Here is a 13,938-nt window from a genome sequence, read left to right on the forward strand (position 1 = left end):
TTATTCTTCTGGCTACCTCATCAAACTGAGCTCATGTTTTCTAAGTCATTACAGAAGGCAAAAGTAGATAGGGAGGAACTGATGCACCTAAATTCTTCTTGTCTCATCTCTCTATGCTCGATGTCATAGAATTATGAATTTCACAGTTAAAGGGCATTTATCTCAAAAGCCATCTAAATCCTATATATTTATATACTGCTTTACAAATATTGTCATTTTATCCTCATAACAACCATGAGAGATAGGTACCATTATTATCCCCATTTTACAAATGAAGAAACTGAGGCCGACAGCAGTTTTAAGTGACTTGCCCAAGATCACACCTAATAAGTGTTTGAGATGAGATTTTAACTTTAATCTTCCTGACTTCAAATCCAGGTCTTTATCCACTGTGATACTTTAAAGACCATACTTGGATAAGTACAACATTCCTGAAAAAGTCATTTAGACTCCTCTTCAAAGAAAAAGAACTCCTTATCTTCCAAGACAGCCCCTTCTGCTTTCAAACAGATCTTACTGTTAGAAAGCTTTTCCATGTATCTATTATCTATCCTAAATCTGCCCCTACAGCACTGGTCGACATTCTGCCCTCTACGTTAAGACTCGAAAGTCTCATTGACTTTGTAGGGGAAAACCCTTCACATACTTTTATGTCTTAAATCTCTTCTCCAGGCTAAACATCCCTCTTTTCTTTAACCAGTCCTTACATGGTTAACCCTTACATCAATCAAAAAGTATTTATTACATGCCTTATAAGTCCCACTTGCTGTGTAAGGTGAGGAGAATGAAACAATACTCTGTTCACGATCAGTATCACCAAAAGTGCCAGTATAAATAATTTGGTATATCTGGAAACTTTCTTCTTATTACTGGCCTCGGGGCATAAACCTAGTAGCAGAATCTCTTAGGGTCAAAGAGCATGGACATTTTAGTCACTTTATTTGCATAATTCCAAATGGCTTTCGAAAATTACTTACTCAGTTCCACCAACAATGCACTTGTGTGCCTATCTTCCCACAATCCCTCCAATATTGACTATTCCCATCTTTTGTCAACTCTACCAGTTTTCAGGTTGTGAGGTGAAACCTTAGGGTTGTTTTGATTTGCCTTTTTTTTAATTAGTGATTTGGAGCATTCTTTCATGTAGTTGTTAATAGTTTTTGATTCTTCCTTTTTACATTTATCTGCTGGGGAATGGTTTCTGGTATTATGCATTTGTGTCTTGGATGATTTTTTTTTTTTACAAAGAGAGAGATATATACTGTGATGGTATAGCAAGAAGAAAAGTTACAAAGCATTTCTTTTCTAATTCGAGGAGGGAAGAGGAGATGCCATAATATTCTCCCCTCTCTATGCTGGGAAGAATGGGCTTACACTGAAAGCAGTTTTTATCAAGCATTTGCATCCACCAGATTCATTTCCAAATCCATCAGAGTTGCTTGATGAGTTTTCAAGTATCATTTGGCTGGGTCACCCACCTTTCTGCCACCCTACCTTTGCTCACTCTGTTGGTCTAGACTCCAGCTCCCATGCTTCTGGTGCTCATTCTTCTTACCTTTTGAAGCTTGTAGGATCATAGCCATTTTCAATATTCCTTCATCTAGAAGGAGAATAGAAAACATCAACGAAGAGGTACACCTGGACCACATATTCATGGTTTCATGTTGGCTCTGAGTGAGAGAGGGCCCAGAGCAGCTCATCTTCCCCATTGGAAGCAGAGCATAAAAGGAAGAGTCTCACTTAGGCTGGCCAGTGCCTTTTGAAGGCTTTCAAATTCCAGCTGAACAACCAATCAGAATTCCATCTCTTCACCACCTGGTTGGAGGACTAGAACCAGTTACAGAATGTCTGTAACAAGTTTTGGTTTGAGGAATGGGTCCCTTCTATTGCAGGCCATCACCCTTTTCCAGAAGCAGGCTTCCTTGGCCCTTCTACATGGACTAGTAGCAAGCAGAACCCATTGAACCTGCTCCAAGGATTTTCACTGGCCAGGACCTGCCCTTTTTTCTATCTATTTCTCAGTTTTTGGCATCAAAAACTACTTTAAATATACCAATTTGGACTTGTTTTATTTGCATGCTATATCTTTTTTTTTTTAAAGGTCTTTTTCTTGGTCCACAGCCTTCTTTAAAGATTCATCTCATTCTGAGCTTTGCCTCCCGGCTATATTCTTTCAAGATGGCAATTATTTTGTGTTCACTCTCAGTTGTCTTTGCTTCCATCTTGTATACATACTTTTAAAATATGTGCATTGGTTGATGTACATCTATGTTGTTCTATTTCAAAAGTTTCCTGTCTCTTCCTCATAAGAGTAATTTCTTTTATCAAAATTTCATTTTAAAGTTTTCCATCTCTCTTGCTCTGACTTCTATGTAGAACTTTAGGGCATGAAGTACTCTCTGTTCTTTCTCTGAAATCTCATCTCCCAAAATCTAGGGTATGTGTCAGACTATGCCTGACTTTCCTCTCCTCTAACATAAATTCTTAAGATGGAATTATCATTTACCTCCAAGATTCCTATCATTTATACTTGCCAGAGTAATTTCCAGAACAGCAGATCTCTTATATATTTCTTCTACCTTTTTGAAGAATAAAATTATCCTTAAATATTTATCAGCTGCCATACTTTTGGTAGATGTCCAAATAATTGAAGTTTCCCATCACTGTTATCATCATGCCTAACAGGGCTTTCCAGTGATAAAGAACAAAGAGAAAAGAGTTTCCTAAAGGCTTAAGGATAGACAAATAATTTCATCTCTTTTGGGGCTAATACAATATATAGTAGTGGTAGCCAGCAGCATGAAACACCAGTCTAGATACAATGCTTGTATTCACATCCTCTTTTATGGGTACTGTTCTATTTCAATATGGCATATACAAATTGGTAAACCTCCAGATTAGGGAGAAAAGTCTTGAAGAGTCAATTTTATTAAATAGCAGAGCTCCACTGGACAAGGATGTAGGTCTGTTATAATTACTACCTTAATCTAGAAAAAATCTTTTATGTGGTAGGGTAAAAATGGCTTATTTGGTGATAAAGAATCATATTTTAATGTGGCTCAAGTGAGGGATAAAAGCCCAAACACATAAAACAATTAAAACAGAAAAACTATAACAGACTCTCAACTAGAAGTACTGACTTCCCAGAACAGGATTACAATGCTCTTAACATCTATTTCTCTTTGACACAGCTATTTAAGGAGCATACAAGAGGCCCCAACCAGTTACATGTCATTCCTGAAGGTGTGAACGTGACTGCCACACAACTGCTAGCCATGCCCACAGTAAGGATTTTCCTCAGTGAAATCTTTGATTACTTGATAAAGACAGATGTATATTATCAGGCATCAGACTGAGAAGGGATTGCAGCTGATAGAAAACTTAAATACGGAGCCTCGTGCTAAAGGTCCTAATAGTGGCAGGAAGAGAATCTTCCTGTCCTGTTCCCTGATAATGGCGTTACACTAAATTCTTGGGACACAAGGTTCATGCCCTATTTACTAAGTGCCTGGCCCTAGGCTCGGCATCGTGGGGTTATTCAGAAGTAATTTAATAAGACATGGAAGCTGGGAAAGTACACTGGGTTTAAAATTAGGAGGTCTGAGTTCCCATCCCAGCTCTTCCTACTTGTATAACTTTGGGCAAGTCACTTTGCTTCTTTAAAATAAAGGGGTTGGATCAGTCGGTCCCTGAGGCTCTTTCCAGCCTATTCAGACAAATCTGTGATTTTAAGAAACAAATTAAAGAGCACATACTCTCAGTGTTCCATGCATTCAAGAGAAGGAGATGAGTGAATAGTCAGGGAAGGTTTCACTTTGAAGGCAGGACTTGAGGTGAGCAAACCTTGTTGGTCATGGAGAGTCTGAGGTGACTGTGGGACAGTCGGGTGAAAAATGTAGAGATGTGAGACTGCCACTTAGGTGAGAGATCAGAACTAGATCTATAGATCTGGGAGTCATCTCCACAGAGGCAATAATAGTTGAAGCCCCAGGTGAATGATCACTGAGGGAGAGAATGGAGAAAGAAGCAGTGGGCCAGTAATGAAACCTTTGTGATAGTGGAAGAGAAGGGAGTCAGTGAATCACATGAGGAAGAAGTGACTGGAGAAGAATATTGTGGAGTCATGAAAACTGAGGTAAGACACAACTTAAAGAAGGAAACTCAAACGAAGTCAGTGATATAAGCTCATCTGGTATTTTTTTCTTCTGGAATATTTTTATTGTTTATTGTTTTAGAACAACAAAAAATATTTTACTAAAACATAATAGTTCCAGAAGTGTTTCCAGAAGGCCTTACAAACTGATCACAAGCTTTTCTCAAAGTGAAGTTTCTACACTTGACTAATTATATTAGTGAGGGCTGTGATGTTTGATGTTTTTGTTTTTATCCAAACCAAGTTTGTCCATCTACTGCTTCTGAGGAGTCAATTCAAGTATCATAAAACATTTTTTACTCTGAACTTAAACAAAAAAAGAGTACTTCCATACATACAACAGAACACAATAAGAGGATGCTGTATGAAACTGTGAATTCCCATTTCATGTCACTTGGTTTTTAAAAAGTATAATAATTTCTTCATGTTATTTTCTGGTTTGTGCTTCCTATTGAACATTATAAAAATGTTATATAATGCCCTTCCTTTTTTTTTTAATTCACCATTGTTAACCCTCCCTACCATTCATTTAACCAAGAGAAAGAAAGGCAAAACAAAGCAAAACCAAAAAACAAACAAACCCTTGCAATAAATAATCAGTCAAGCAAAATTAATCCACATAGTGGCCATGTACAAGAACGTATATCTTTTTTCTGCACCTTGTAGCTATCATCTCTCTCTCTCTCAAGAAGTAGATAACATACCCCATCATGGGTCCTCTGGAGACATGGTCATTCATTGCACTGCTACAGACACTTACTACTTGTGTGACCCTGGGCAAGTCACTTAGTCTCTGTTTGCCTCAGTTTCCTTGTAAACTGTAAATTCTTTGTAAATTGTAAAGCACTTAGCACAGTGTCTGGCACATAGTAAGCACTATATGAATGTTAGCTTTTATTCTTCTAGAAGAAACCATTCAAGTTTAAAAGCCCTTCTGTCAAAAGGGGAATCCTATGGACCTGCAATGACCACATGAAAATAACACACATTGTCTTTATCTGGTTCTGCCAGCAAACACTTGGTTTCCCTGATAATCCTGTAGGGGCTGGTGGGTCATCTTTTCTCTCCTAGAATGTTTTAGAAGTGGTGGCCAGGTATCCAAACCGTTTTTGTTTCAGCATTTTCCTTGAGATACCTGAGTACTAGCTTTCTCCACCTGTTTAGGAACACTGATTTTTTTTTTTTTTGAGCACGATATCATTGTTATTTAATCATTTCAGTCATGTCTGACTGTTCGTGACTCTATTTGCAGTTTTCTTGGCAGAGATAGTGGAGTGGTTTGCCGTGTCCTTCTCTAGCTCATTTTATAGATGAGGAAACTGAGGCAAAAACATGAAAACCAAGGTAAGATAGTTTAAAGAAAGAAACTCAAATGAAGGCAGTGATATATTTTATCAATTGTACCATGTAGCTGCCCTTGAACACAATATGCTAAAAAAAATCAAATAAAAATGGCAAAGATTTAATGAATAGACCTATACACATCACAATAACTAGCTTCACTAATATTGCATTATAATTACAAAGTACTTTACATTATTTCAACTAAAACTCGTAAAACCCCTGAAAGGTAGATTAAGTATTATTATCCCCTGTTTTACAGTAACAGAAAAAGATGCTGAGAGATTCCAATATTACCCCTCTTAAGTGAAATGTCTTAATGCTTTGCCACCTGTATGTGCTTGAAATGCAAAATCTAACTTTTGGATTTTGATTTTTAATGGTGATAAGTGATAATATCAAGATCCCAAATCCCCTTCTCCCTCTTCCCCCCCCCCTTATTTTTCTAACTGAATGACATAGTGTTAAGTATTACTGCTAGCTTGTTTCAGGGGGAGCTGCTGCCTCTCACAAGCAGGAAACAGATTATGAACAAGCTTTCTCCTACAAGGTCTCACGTCTGAGAGAATGGCTATAAGGAGGCCCACGTGACACTGAGAGTCAATGTGGCACAGTGGAGAAAGCACTACGTTTGCACTCAGATGATCTGAGTTTGAGTCACTTACAACCTCTGTAGCCTTGAGTCATTTAGCCTCTGTAATAAAAGGAGTGTATTAGAGGATTTCTAAGGCCCCTTCCAGTTCCACATTTGCAATCCTATCCTCTTTGCATTAGTAGACTTTGGGGACACAGACTTAGAAAAAAATGCAGAATTTGGCAAATAGTCTTAAATCCTTTTAAGAAAGGGAAAGAAGGAGAGACAGAGAGACAGAGAGAAAGAGAGAGAAAAGTGGGAAAAGCAGAAGTTAAATGCTCATACTTTTGTTGGGAGTTTAGGCTGGTTTGTAGTGACACATTTTCCCTTCTTGTTAGGGAGGTGTCACCCTCCATGGCCTGAAGTATAACATTGCTGTTGGAGTGCTCTTCATATATTCTTGGCTGAAAGGTAAGAGTAGAATCATTTTGTTAATTCCAATAAACTCACTATATAACCTGGGGATCTGCTATTCAACCCATTTGTTGTAAGTAGTACTCAGTTCATCTCACCCCATAATATCTTACATATGGCAACGGACATGTCTACTTGCGAAGAGTATGGGTTTTTGTAAGAGAAATGGGGACTATGGATTATATTGTTGCTGTGCCACCAATTTGCTTGTTATGTTGGGAAGTATCTTAGCCACCTTGAATTTTACCTTCCCCATCTACATAATGGGGATAGCCACATCACCCAACCCACATAAGTAAGATTAATGTTAACTTTTATACCAGAGTGTGAAATGCTTGCATAAAGACTAAAAACTTCTCTCATTTTTGTAATTTATCTATTTGATTAGTTATACAACAAAACAATCCTGGAAAGAAAAAAGGTACTTCTGCATAAATCAAGAATAAACATCTATTTTAATTTTAGAGAATTTGCTACACATCTCTTCACTGACCCTTCATTATCTCTCTTTTGGTCTCTCATAGTTACTCACTAGCAATACCTCTGGACTTAGATCATTACTGTCATCTGCTATTTTTAGTTGCTCTATTTTAACTTTTTGTGTGATAGTATTTTTTTTTAAATAATTTTGGGTGAGAACTGGTATGAAATATTGCAAATGCTCTTTTATAAACTTTTAAGAACTGAGGCAAATAGAATTTGTACAACTATTTTGTCTAGAACAGGTCTTGAGTTAAGAAACAAAGGGAAGGATAAACTTGAACTTTAATGACTAGAGAAATGTAAGTAGGATTTTTACAGTAGTTGGTCTCCAATGAACATTTGTGTTTAAGTTTATAGCCTCATCTATTTGTACTCTCTTTTAAATGTTTCTCTTCACAAAGAATTGTTAGTCTGATTGCATGTTTCTCCGAACCAAGGAACAAACGTAGTGCTTCTATATTTGGGGAGATCCCTGCTCAGGGAGTCAGTGTTTGAACATTTTTTATAAGTAACCTGTAAGAAAGTCGTACAGTGATTGAACTCTTCCATTGACTTGATCATGCTAACCTCAGGATCATGAAATGCAAAGGTAAAGGGAATAATCTTTTTTTAAATGATATTAATTTTTTTAAATTAAAGAATCTATTTTCTGTCACCCCTACAGAAAAAAAATTTTTTTAAAAAGGAAAAAACCCCATTCTGACAAATAAGCATAGTCAAGCAAAACAAATTCCCACATTGGCCACGTTCAAAAAACATGTTTCATTCTTCACCCTGAATCCATCACCTTTCTGCCAGAAGATGGGGTAGCATGTTTCATCCTCTGGAATCTTGGTCATTCTTTGCATTTGACCAGATTTCTTAATTTTTTCAAAGGTGTTTGTCCTTACAATGTTATATTGTTTTCTTTGTTCTGCTCACTTCATTTTGTATTAGTTCATACAAGTCTTCTGAAGTTTTTCTGAAACTGGTTTTTATCATTTCTTATGGCACAGTAGTATTCCATTACGTTCATATACCACAATTTGTCCAGCCATTCTTACAGCAATAATCTTATGGAAGATTTTTCCACTGTGAAAACACAAAATAGATGAGCTTCAGTGTGATTAAGTATGAAGTAATATAACTTGTCAAATAATCAAAATCCAAACTTTTTATAGCCAGACAATGGACTTAGATGGTTACCTGAAGATAATGGCCCAATAGCTATAGTAGCCAAAAAGATCTATGAAATGGTGGGCATCATCAGGTAATCTGTTGAACTGATGTAGAAAATATTTTACCTTTACACCAAACTATTGGGATGTCTACACCTGAAACATCATCTCTACTTCAAGGAAAATGTCAAAGTTATAGAAGAACCAAAGAAACACATTTAAAAGGAAAGGCGAGGAGCTGCTATATAAGGACAGACTAAAATTAGGATTTTTCTATGTGCAAGATGAAGGCTTGATTAAATTTTTTCAATGAAAATTTATTTTTCTCCCTATCACTTCCCCCAGTAGAAAAAATAAAAACAAAATCCTTGTTAAAAATATGCTAGTCAAATATGAAAATGTTTTACATGATAGTATATGTACAACTTGTATCAGATTGCTTACCATCTATGGAAAAGAGGAGGGAGGGATAAAGTTTGGTTCCAAATTTTAGACAAAAATGTTAAAAATTATTTTAACAAACATATAGTTGGCATGTGGTAAAGTAGGGCAGCTAGGTGACCCAGTGGATAGAGCATCGGCCCTAGAATCAGGAGAACCTGAGTGCAAATCCCCCCTCAGACTCTTACTAGCTGTGTGACCCTGGCAAGTCACTTAACCCCAATTACCTCAAAAAACAAAACAAAACAAACCCCAACCCATGTAATTGGGGGAAAAAATAAAATATTGTTTTAAAAATGCTAGTGAAGCAAAACAAATTCCCATATTAGTCATGTCCAGAAATGGATGTCTCAAGATAAAGACCTAAAAGGAGATATGATCCTTATAAAAATCATTAATTTTATGGGTAGTATAAAGAAGATTAATAGTCACCCTACTTTAAAATATATTTCTTAAAGCTTGAAAATCATAAAAAGAAACATTACTTTACACTTACTTTGTTACTTTCATGGACCTGTGATCTCATGTGGGTTCTCCTTACTTGCACCATTGTTGATCAGGACCCATCCACACTTCAGCAGGTGTGATTGGTATCCACATCCTCTACCCATTGTACTAGAGGGCTTCTTCTAGGTCTTTACATTTTTTGTGACTAACAGCCCAATTCTTGGTTGTTCATCTGTTTTATCTCTTCCTCTTGCTATATACCTGGTATACCTCCCTTTCCAATCATTAACAGCACTTGTATACCCCTTCTTTGGAGGATCCTCATTGGTACCACACCACAACACATCTGTACTGACTGGTCTCCCCATTGTTCTTGGGTTCACTCAGCCTCAGTTCTTCTGATGAGGTTTTCCATGCTTCACAGCTTATGTATCATTTATGGTAGGATATTGGTGTTAAAACATATAGGCAGAGAGCATGATATAGCTTTATATGTGTATTGCAATTTACTATGCCTTTTGCTTTAACATTAATATCTATGGAATTTATTTGGCCTAATTATTAAATAAATGGTTATGTCTGAGAAAAAAAAAACATATAGGCAGGGAGCTACTCTGTTTTCCCAAGTGTAATCATGTGCAGTACTCTCCAATTCCTATTCCATTGTGGGCCTAGTTCATGGTTCATCTGCAGTGCCTATTCAAGATACAGGAATTGATAAACCAAATGTACTAACTTGTCATAGTCAGTACTACCTTATACAGTATGTTAGGTAGCAAACATATACAACTCTTTACCCTAAGCAGTTATGCAGGCTGAAAAATAAATGCTAAATGAGCATTTAATAATCTGTCAGAGATGAATCAACCAAGACTCTATAATAGAAACTGGCAATATTTTAGGCATAACTGATAATATGTAATCTTCCAGAGAAATACTGTACTGGAATGGACCCTAGCCAGAATGAGTTACCTTGTGTCCAGTGGTGGTCATCTCCCTCCACAAAAGTGGGTATGAATAGAACAGGACAAGGGCAAGAAACAAGGTAGCAGAAATGACTGTTGTCTCCCTTTACCACTTACGAGCCTCATCAATGGGCTCTGTATTGATGTAAACTTGTTAACATCACTGTGCAAGCATGATGGGCCCCACTTCAAAGTTCTCTTTCCAGGCTACCAAACACTTCTAGCTGCTAGTTTATGGGGTTTCCATCTTGGTCCTTAAGCTCTTCTTTTCTTCCTTCTCCCTCAGGAGTGTGTTATTTCCCCTCATGAAGCACTGGTCAGAGAGATAACCTAAACTCAGCTAGATGGTATGGATTTGCAGTGGTAGATACTGTAGTTTGGATAATTTGCATCTTCAGAGGGAAAAACTTTTTTTTCCTTTTAGTTTGCAGACTCCTTGCTTTTCTGTCCAAATGAAGACAGACAATTTGCCTAAAAGAATTCAGTAAAATATACAATGAATGCAGGTTAGCTTTATATCTAATCAAGCGCCATTAAGAGCATCATTTTCCTGTGCACTGCCTTGTTTCTTCTGACTTGATAACATTCCTGGATGTTACCTATTTTGACTCAGAATAAAATAACCCAATATTACTAGAACTCTTGATTTTTCTTCCTGTAATACAAAACACCATCTGTGGGCAAAACTCTGCTGTTATGGGGGAGTGTTCAGTTGCAACCAGGGCAAATGCCTGCTAAACACCCTCGGGGTTCCCTCCACTTTCTGTCCTGGTCATCCAAAGCAGAGAGCCAAAAAAAAAAAAAAAAAAATAGACCACATCCAAACAGTTGCTCTGCATTCCCAGTCTTCTCAGTTCATCTGTTCCCAACCATAAATGGGAGATTGATGCTAGAAGCCTAAGAGCTCAATGGGGTGGGGAACTAGGGATGAAAGGCAATGGCTAAAACACATCGTTCTAGTGACAACATTCCCCTGAGGACTCTGCAGTGTGGTGGGTAGCTTCTAGATGGTGGAAGGAAACAGTCTTTTATCTCACTTTAGTCACTATTAATCAACTCCAAAATGAACAGGTATCTGAGAAGGCAGGGAAAAGTCTTAAGGGAATCTCTGGTACCAAGTCAGCTGCATGCTACAAGGGTCATTTAAGTGAACACCACTCTAAACATGGTGTTCTCACAAACACTAACAAAATCCACAGGAATTAGTGGACAGAAATTCAAATTTTGGTCTCTAGATCAATGTCCTTTTCTATTCATATGAGTAAAGGTTAACAATACTTAGAGATCTGTACCATTTGGGGCAGAGATGCAGTCATACAAGGCAGTTTCCTTGCAGGAAATAAACAAAAACCCTGCATTACTTACCTGCCCTAGTTCCCAGATCAACAGGTAAGTAGAAATATGTTACTGTAACAAAAATTTGTGCTTATTAATAATTTGTGAATCTTTTTTTATCAGGTGGCCTGTGGTTATTGGTACATCTCTTACTGCAACCTATAGGGCAGTATTCACAAATATTACGGCATGCTTGCTTTGTGAAAGGAACTGTCTTTACAAAAAACATCCAGTGTTAATCTTAAATTATCATATAACAGATTAGAAATGTCTATCAGAGTATAATTTCATTTTGCATTTGAGTATTCTCTCAAGAGCACATTAGCACAATGGAGAACAGAGGCATTGGTTGAATGGAGTGCTTCTAAAACAGCAAAGAACCAATCAGATTCCTGAAGTGGTCAAATACATTTTCAAAAAAAGCAAATAAAGAATTTGAGCTACTCACATCTGCTTCTTAAGTAAACCAGGGGCCCTTTTAATGCATTCAACAGACTAGTATCTCAATTGACAGAAAAAAAAAAATGAAAAAAAGGATTTTTAAAATTTATATTAACAACCAACCTTTTAAATATATATACACACACATATATATACACATATATATGTATATATACACACATATATATGTATATATATATATATACACACACACACACACACACACACATATATATTTATCTTGACTATTAGAATTAATGGAAAACATCAGTGTACATGGTCACAAAAGGCTGAGGGAATAGCCAGGGACTTTCTTTGCTGCCCTATTGGCACCAAGTTCCAGATGAAACCAAATAGCAAGAGACAAAGCAAGAAAGGAATCTGGGGAGCAAACACTGGGTGAAAAGCATGAAGGGGTGGAGAGGCTGGTCAGCCTGGATGTTTTGCTTTTTGTGACCTGTCATGTCATTTAAATGACCCAATTTCAATTTCAATTAAATGACCAAAATTTGGACCCTGGAATTCAAAGGAATTCTCAATTCCTTACCATGAAATAGAAGGCCACAATGGCGGCCCTCTTACCTGAGAAACAATGGAGTTGTTTGTGTGAGGGGAAAAGGAGCGTGCTTCTGAGTTCAAAGTACTCTGATCCACTTGGAGCTGGCTGACCACCATTAAGCTGGGACAGCAGAGGAAGTACTATATCTGTAGTAGAAAATAAACAAGTGGCAAACTTCTCAAAGTCTAACTTTGTGAAACTGGTGAGCAGAGAAGACAGTCACCACAGGATGGAGTAAATGGTATGGTGACATGGTCCCCAGAACATTGGGCAAGAGGTGACTGAAACTAGTAGGTGAAAATAAGCAGCAGAATGATCCAAAATATGTTCTGTTAAGTCTGAACATTTTCCATGTTATTCCTAAAGGAGAAGGTCACTTTTACTATCGTGGTCAAGTGGAAGATTCAGCAACAGCAGAGATCTCCAGGTCACAGGTATGCAAAATTCACTACACATTCAACTCCTACAGCCTTTGTTGAAGTTGTACAAGTCACATAAATACAACTAATTCATAAAGGTGATGGTTATTGAACAAGAAGAAACTGACATCAAATGTCTTTGAATGCATGACTTTTAGGATGGTTTGAAACCAATAAATAAAGTTTAATTTTGGAAACTTGTGTAACTTCATTAGGCAGCCAGTTTTCTATTTCTACACGATAGCGCTGGAACAAAATCTAGACGAGGGCTGGCTTTGATATGTTTTCCAAAGATACCTGTAGGAAGAGGGAGTCAATCCCTTAATCTGGCACCTTTAAAAAAACATTTTACTGGTATCAGACCACTACCCACTACCAGTTTGTTTTAGATGGAAGTTTGGTAGGGTGGAGCCAAGATGGAAGAGTAGCAATAAGATGTACCATGAGTTCAGACCATTCCCAACACCTTCAAAAAGATCTAGGAAATGAACCAGACCAAACTCTGCTCAAGAAATCTAAGTAATTTTTCCAACCTGGGTCAGCATAGAGACAGAGGTCCATGAATAGTGAGGACGGGGTATATAACCAGTATCAGCTACACAGAGCATTGCAGAGGGAAGCTCTGCGACAGAGTAAGAACAGGTTCCAGATCCTGAAAGAGGGGCCTAAACTTGTCCAGGGTGCAAAAGCAGGTACAACTCTGTTGCTTATTACCCAGTTCCAAGTCTAGGGCTAACTGAACAGACATAGGTATGGGTAGAGGTGACATTCATTTGCAGGGGGAGAATCATTTGCAAGCCCTATGTTGTGTTGAGCATGGAACAAGTTCATAAGCAAGCAGTAACTATGTGGCTATCTAATATCAGACCCCAGGAGCAGAGCAGTCTCAGTTCCAGCTTCTAGTCCAGCCTAGAATAAAGCCTCCAGCAGAATAACCAGGGCAAGAATCCCAGATCAAAGAGGAGTCTGTAGTTCTCTCATTCTGAGCCAGCAGACCTTTCTAGCTAGCTGATAGTAGCTGAGTCCTGCAGCCATCTACTGACCTCCACACAGAAGCAAGCCCACCAGTATGTTGCTCAGACTGACATCCATGCCAGGAACTTGCAGAGCTCAGACCAGAGAGGGTAGTGATCAAACTTTGCCCTGGAT

The 13,938-nt window shown here is 37.7% G+C and overlaps 1 protein-coding gene across 7 annotated transcripts in view; it reads left to right on the forward strand.

Moving 5' to 3' along the window:
• Positions 1–13,938, forward strand: part of LOC114039688 (malate synthase-like) — a 67,069-nt gene that overhangs the window by 50,119 nt on the left and 3,012 nt on the right. For all 7 annotated transcript variants that reach the window (XM_027857558.1, XM_027857556.1, XM_027857557.1 and 4 more), the window contains 3 exons: positions 3,192–3,284; positions 6,467–6,539; positions 12,737–12,804. In XM_027857558.1, the coding sequence (XP_027713359.1) occupies positions 3,192–3,284; positions 6,467–6,539; positions 12,737–12,804 (234 nt within the window). The remainder of the gene's footprint in view (positions 1–3,191; positions 3,285–6,466; positions 6,540–12,736; positions 12,805–13,938) is intronic.

The sequence above is a fragment of the Vombatus ursinus genome, unplaced genomic scaffold, assembly GCF_900497805.2.
Source record: "Vombatus ursinus unplaced genomic scaffold, bare-nosed wombat genome assembly UNPS02012179.1, whole genome shotgun sequence".
NCBI classification, from domain to species: Eukaryota; Metazoa; Chordata; class Mammalia; order Diprotodontia; family Vombatidae; genus Vombatus; species Vombatus ursinus.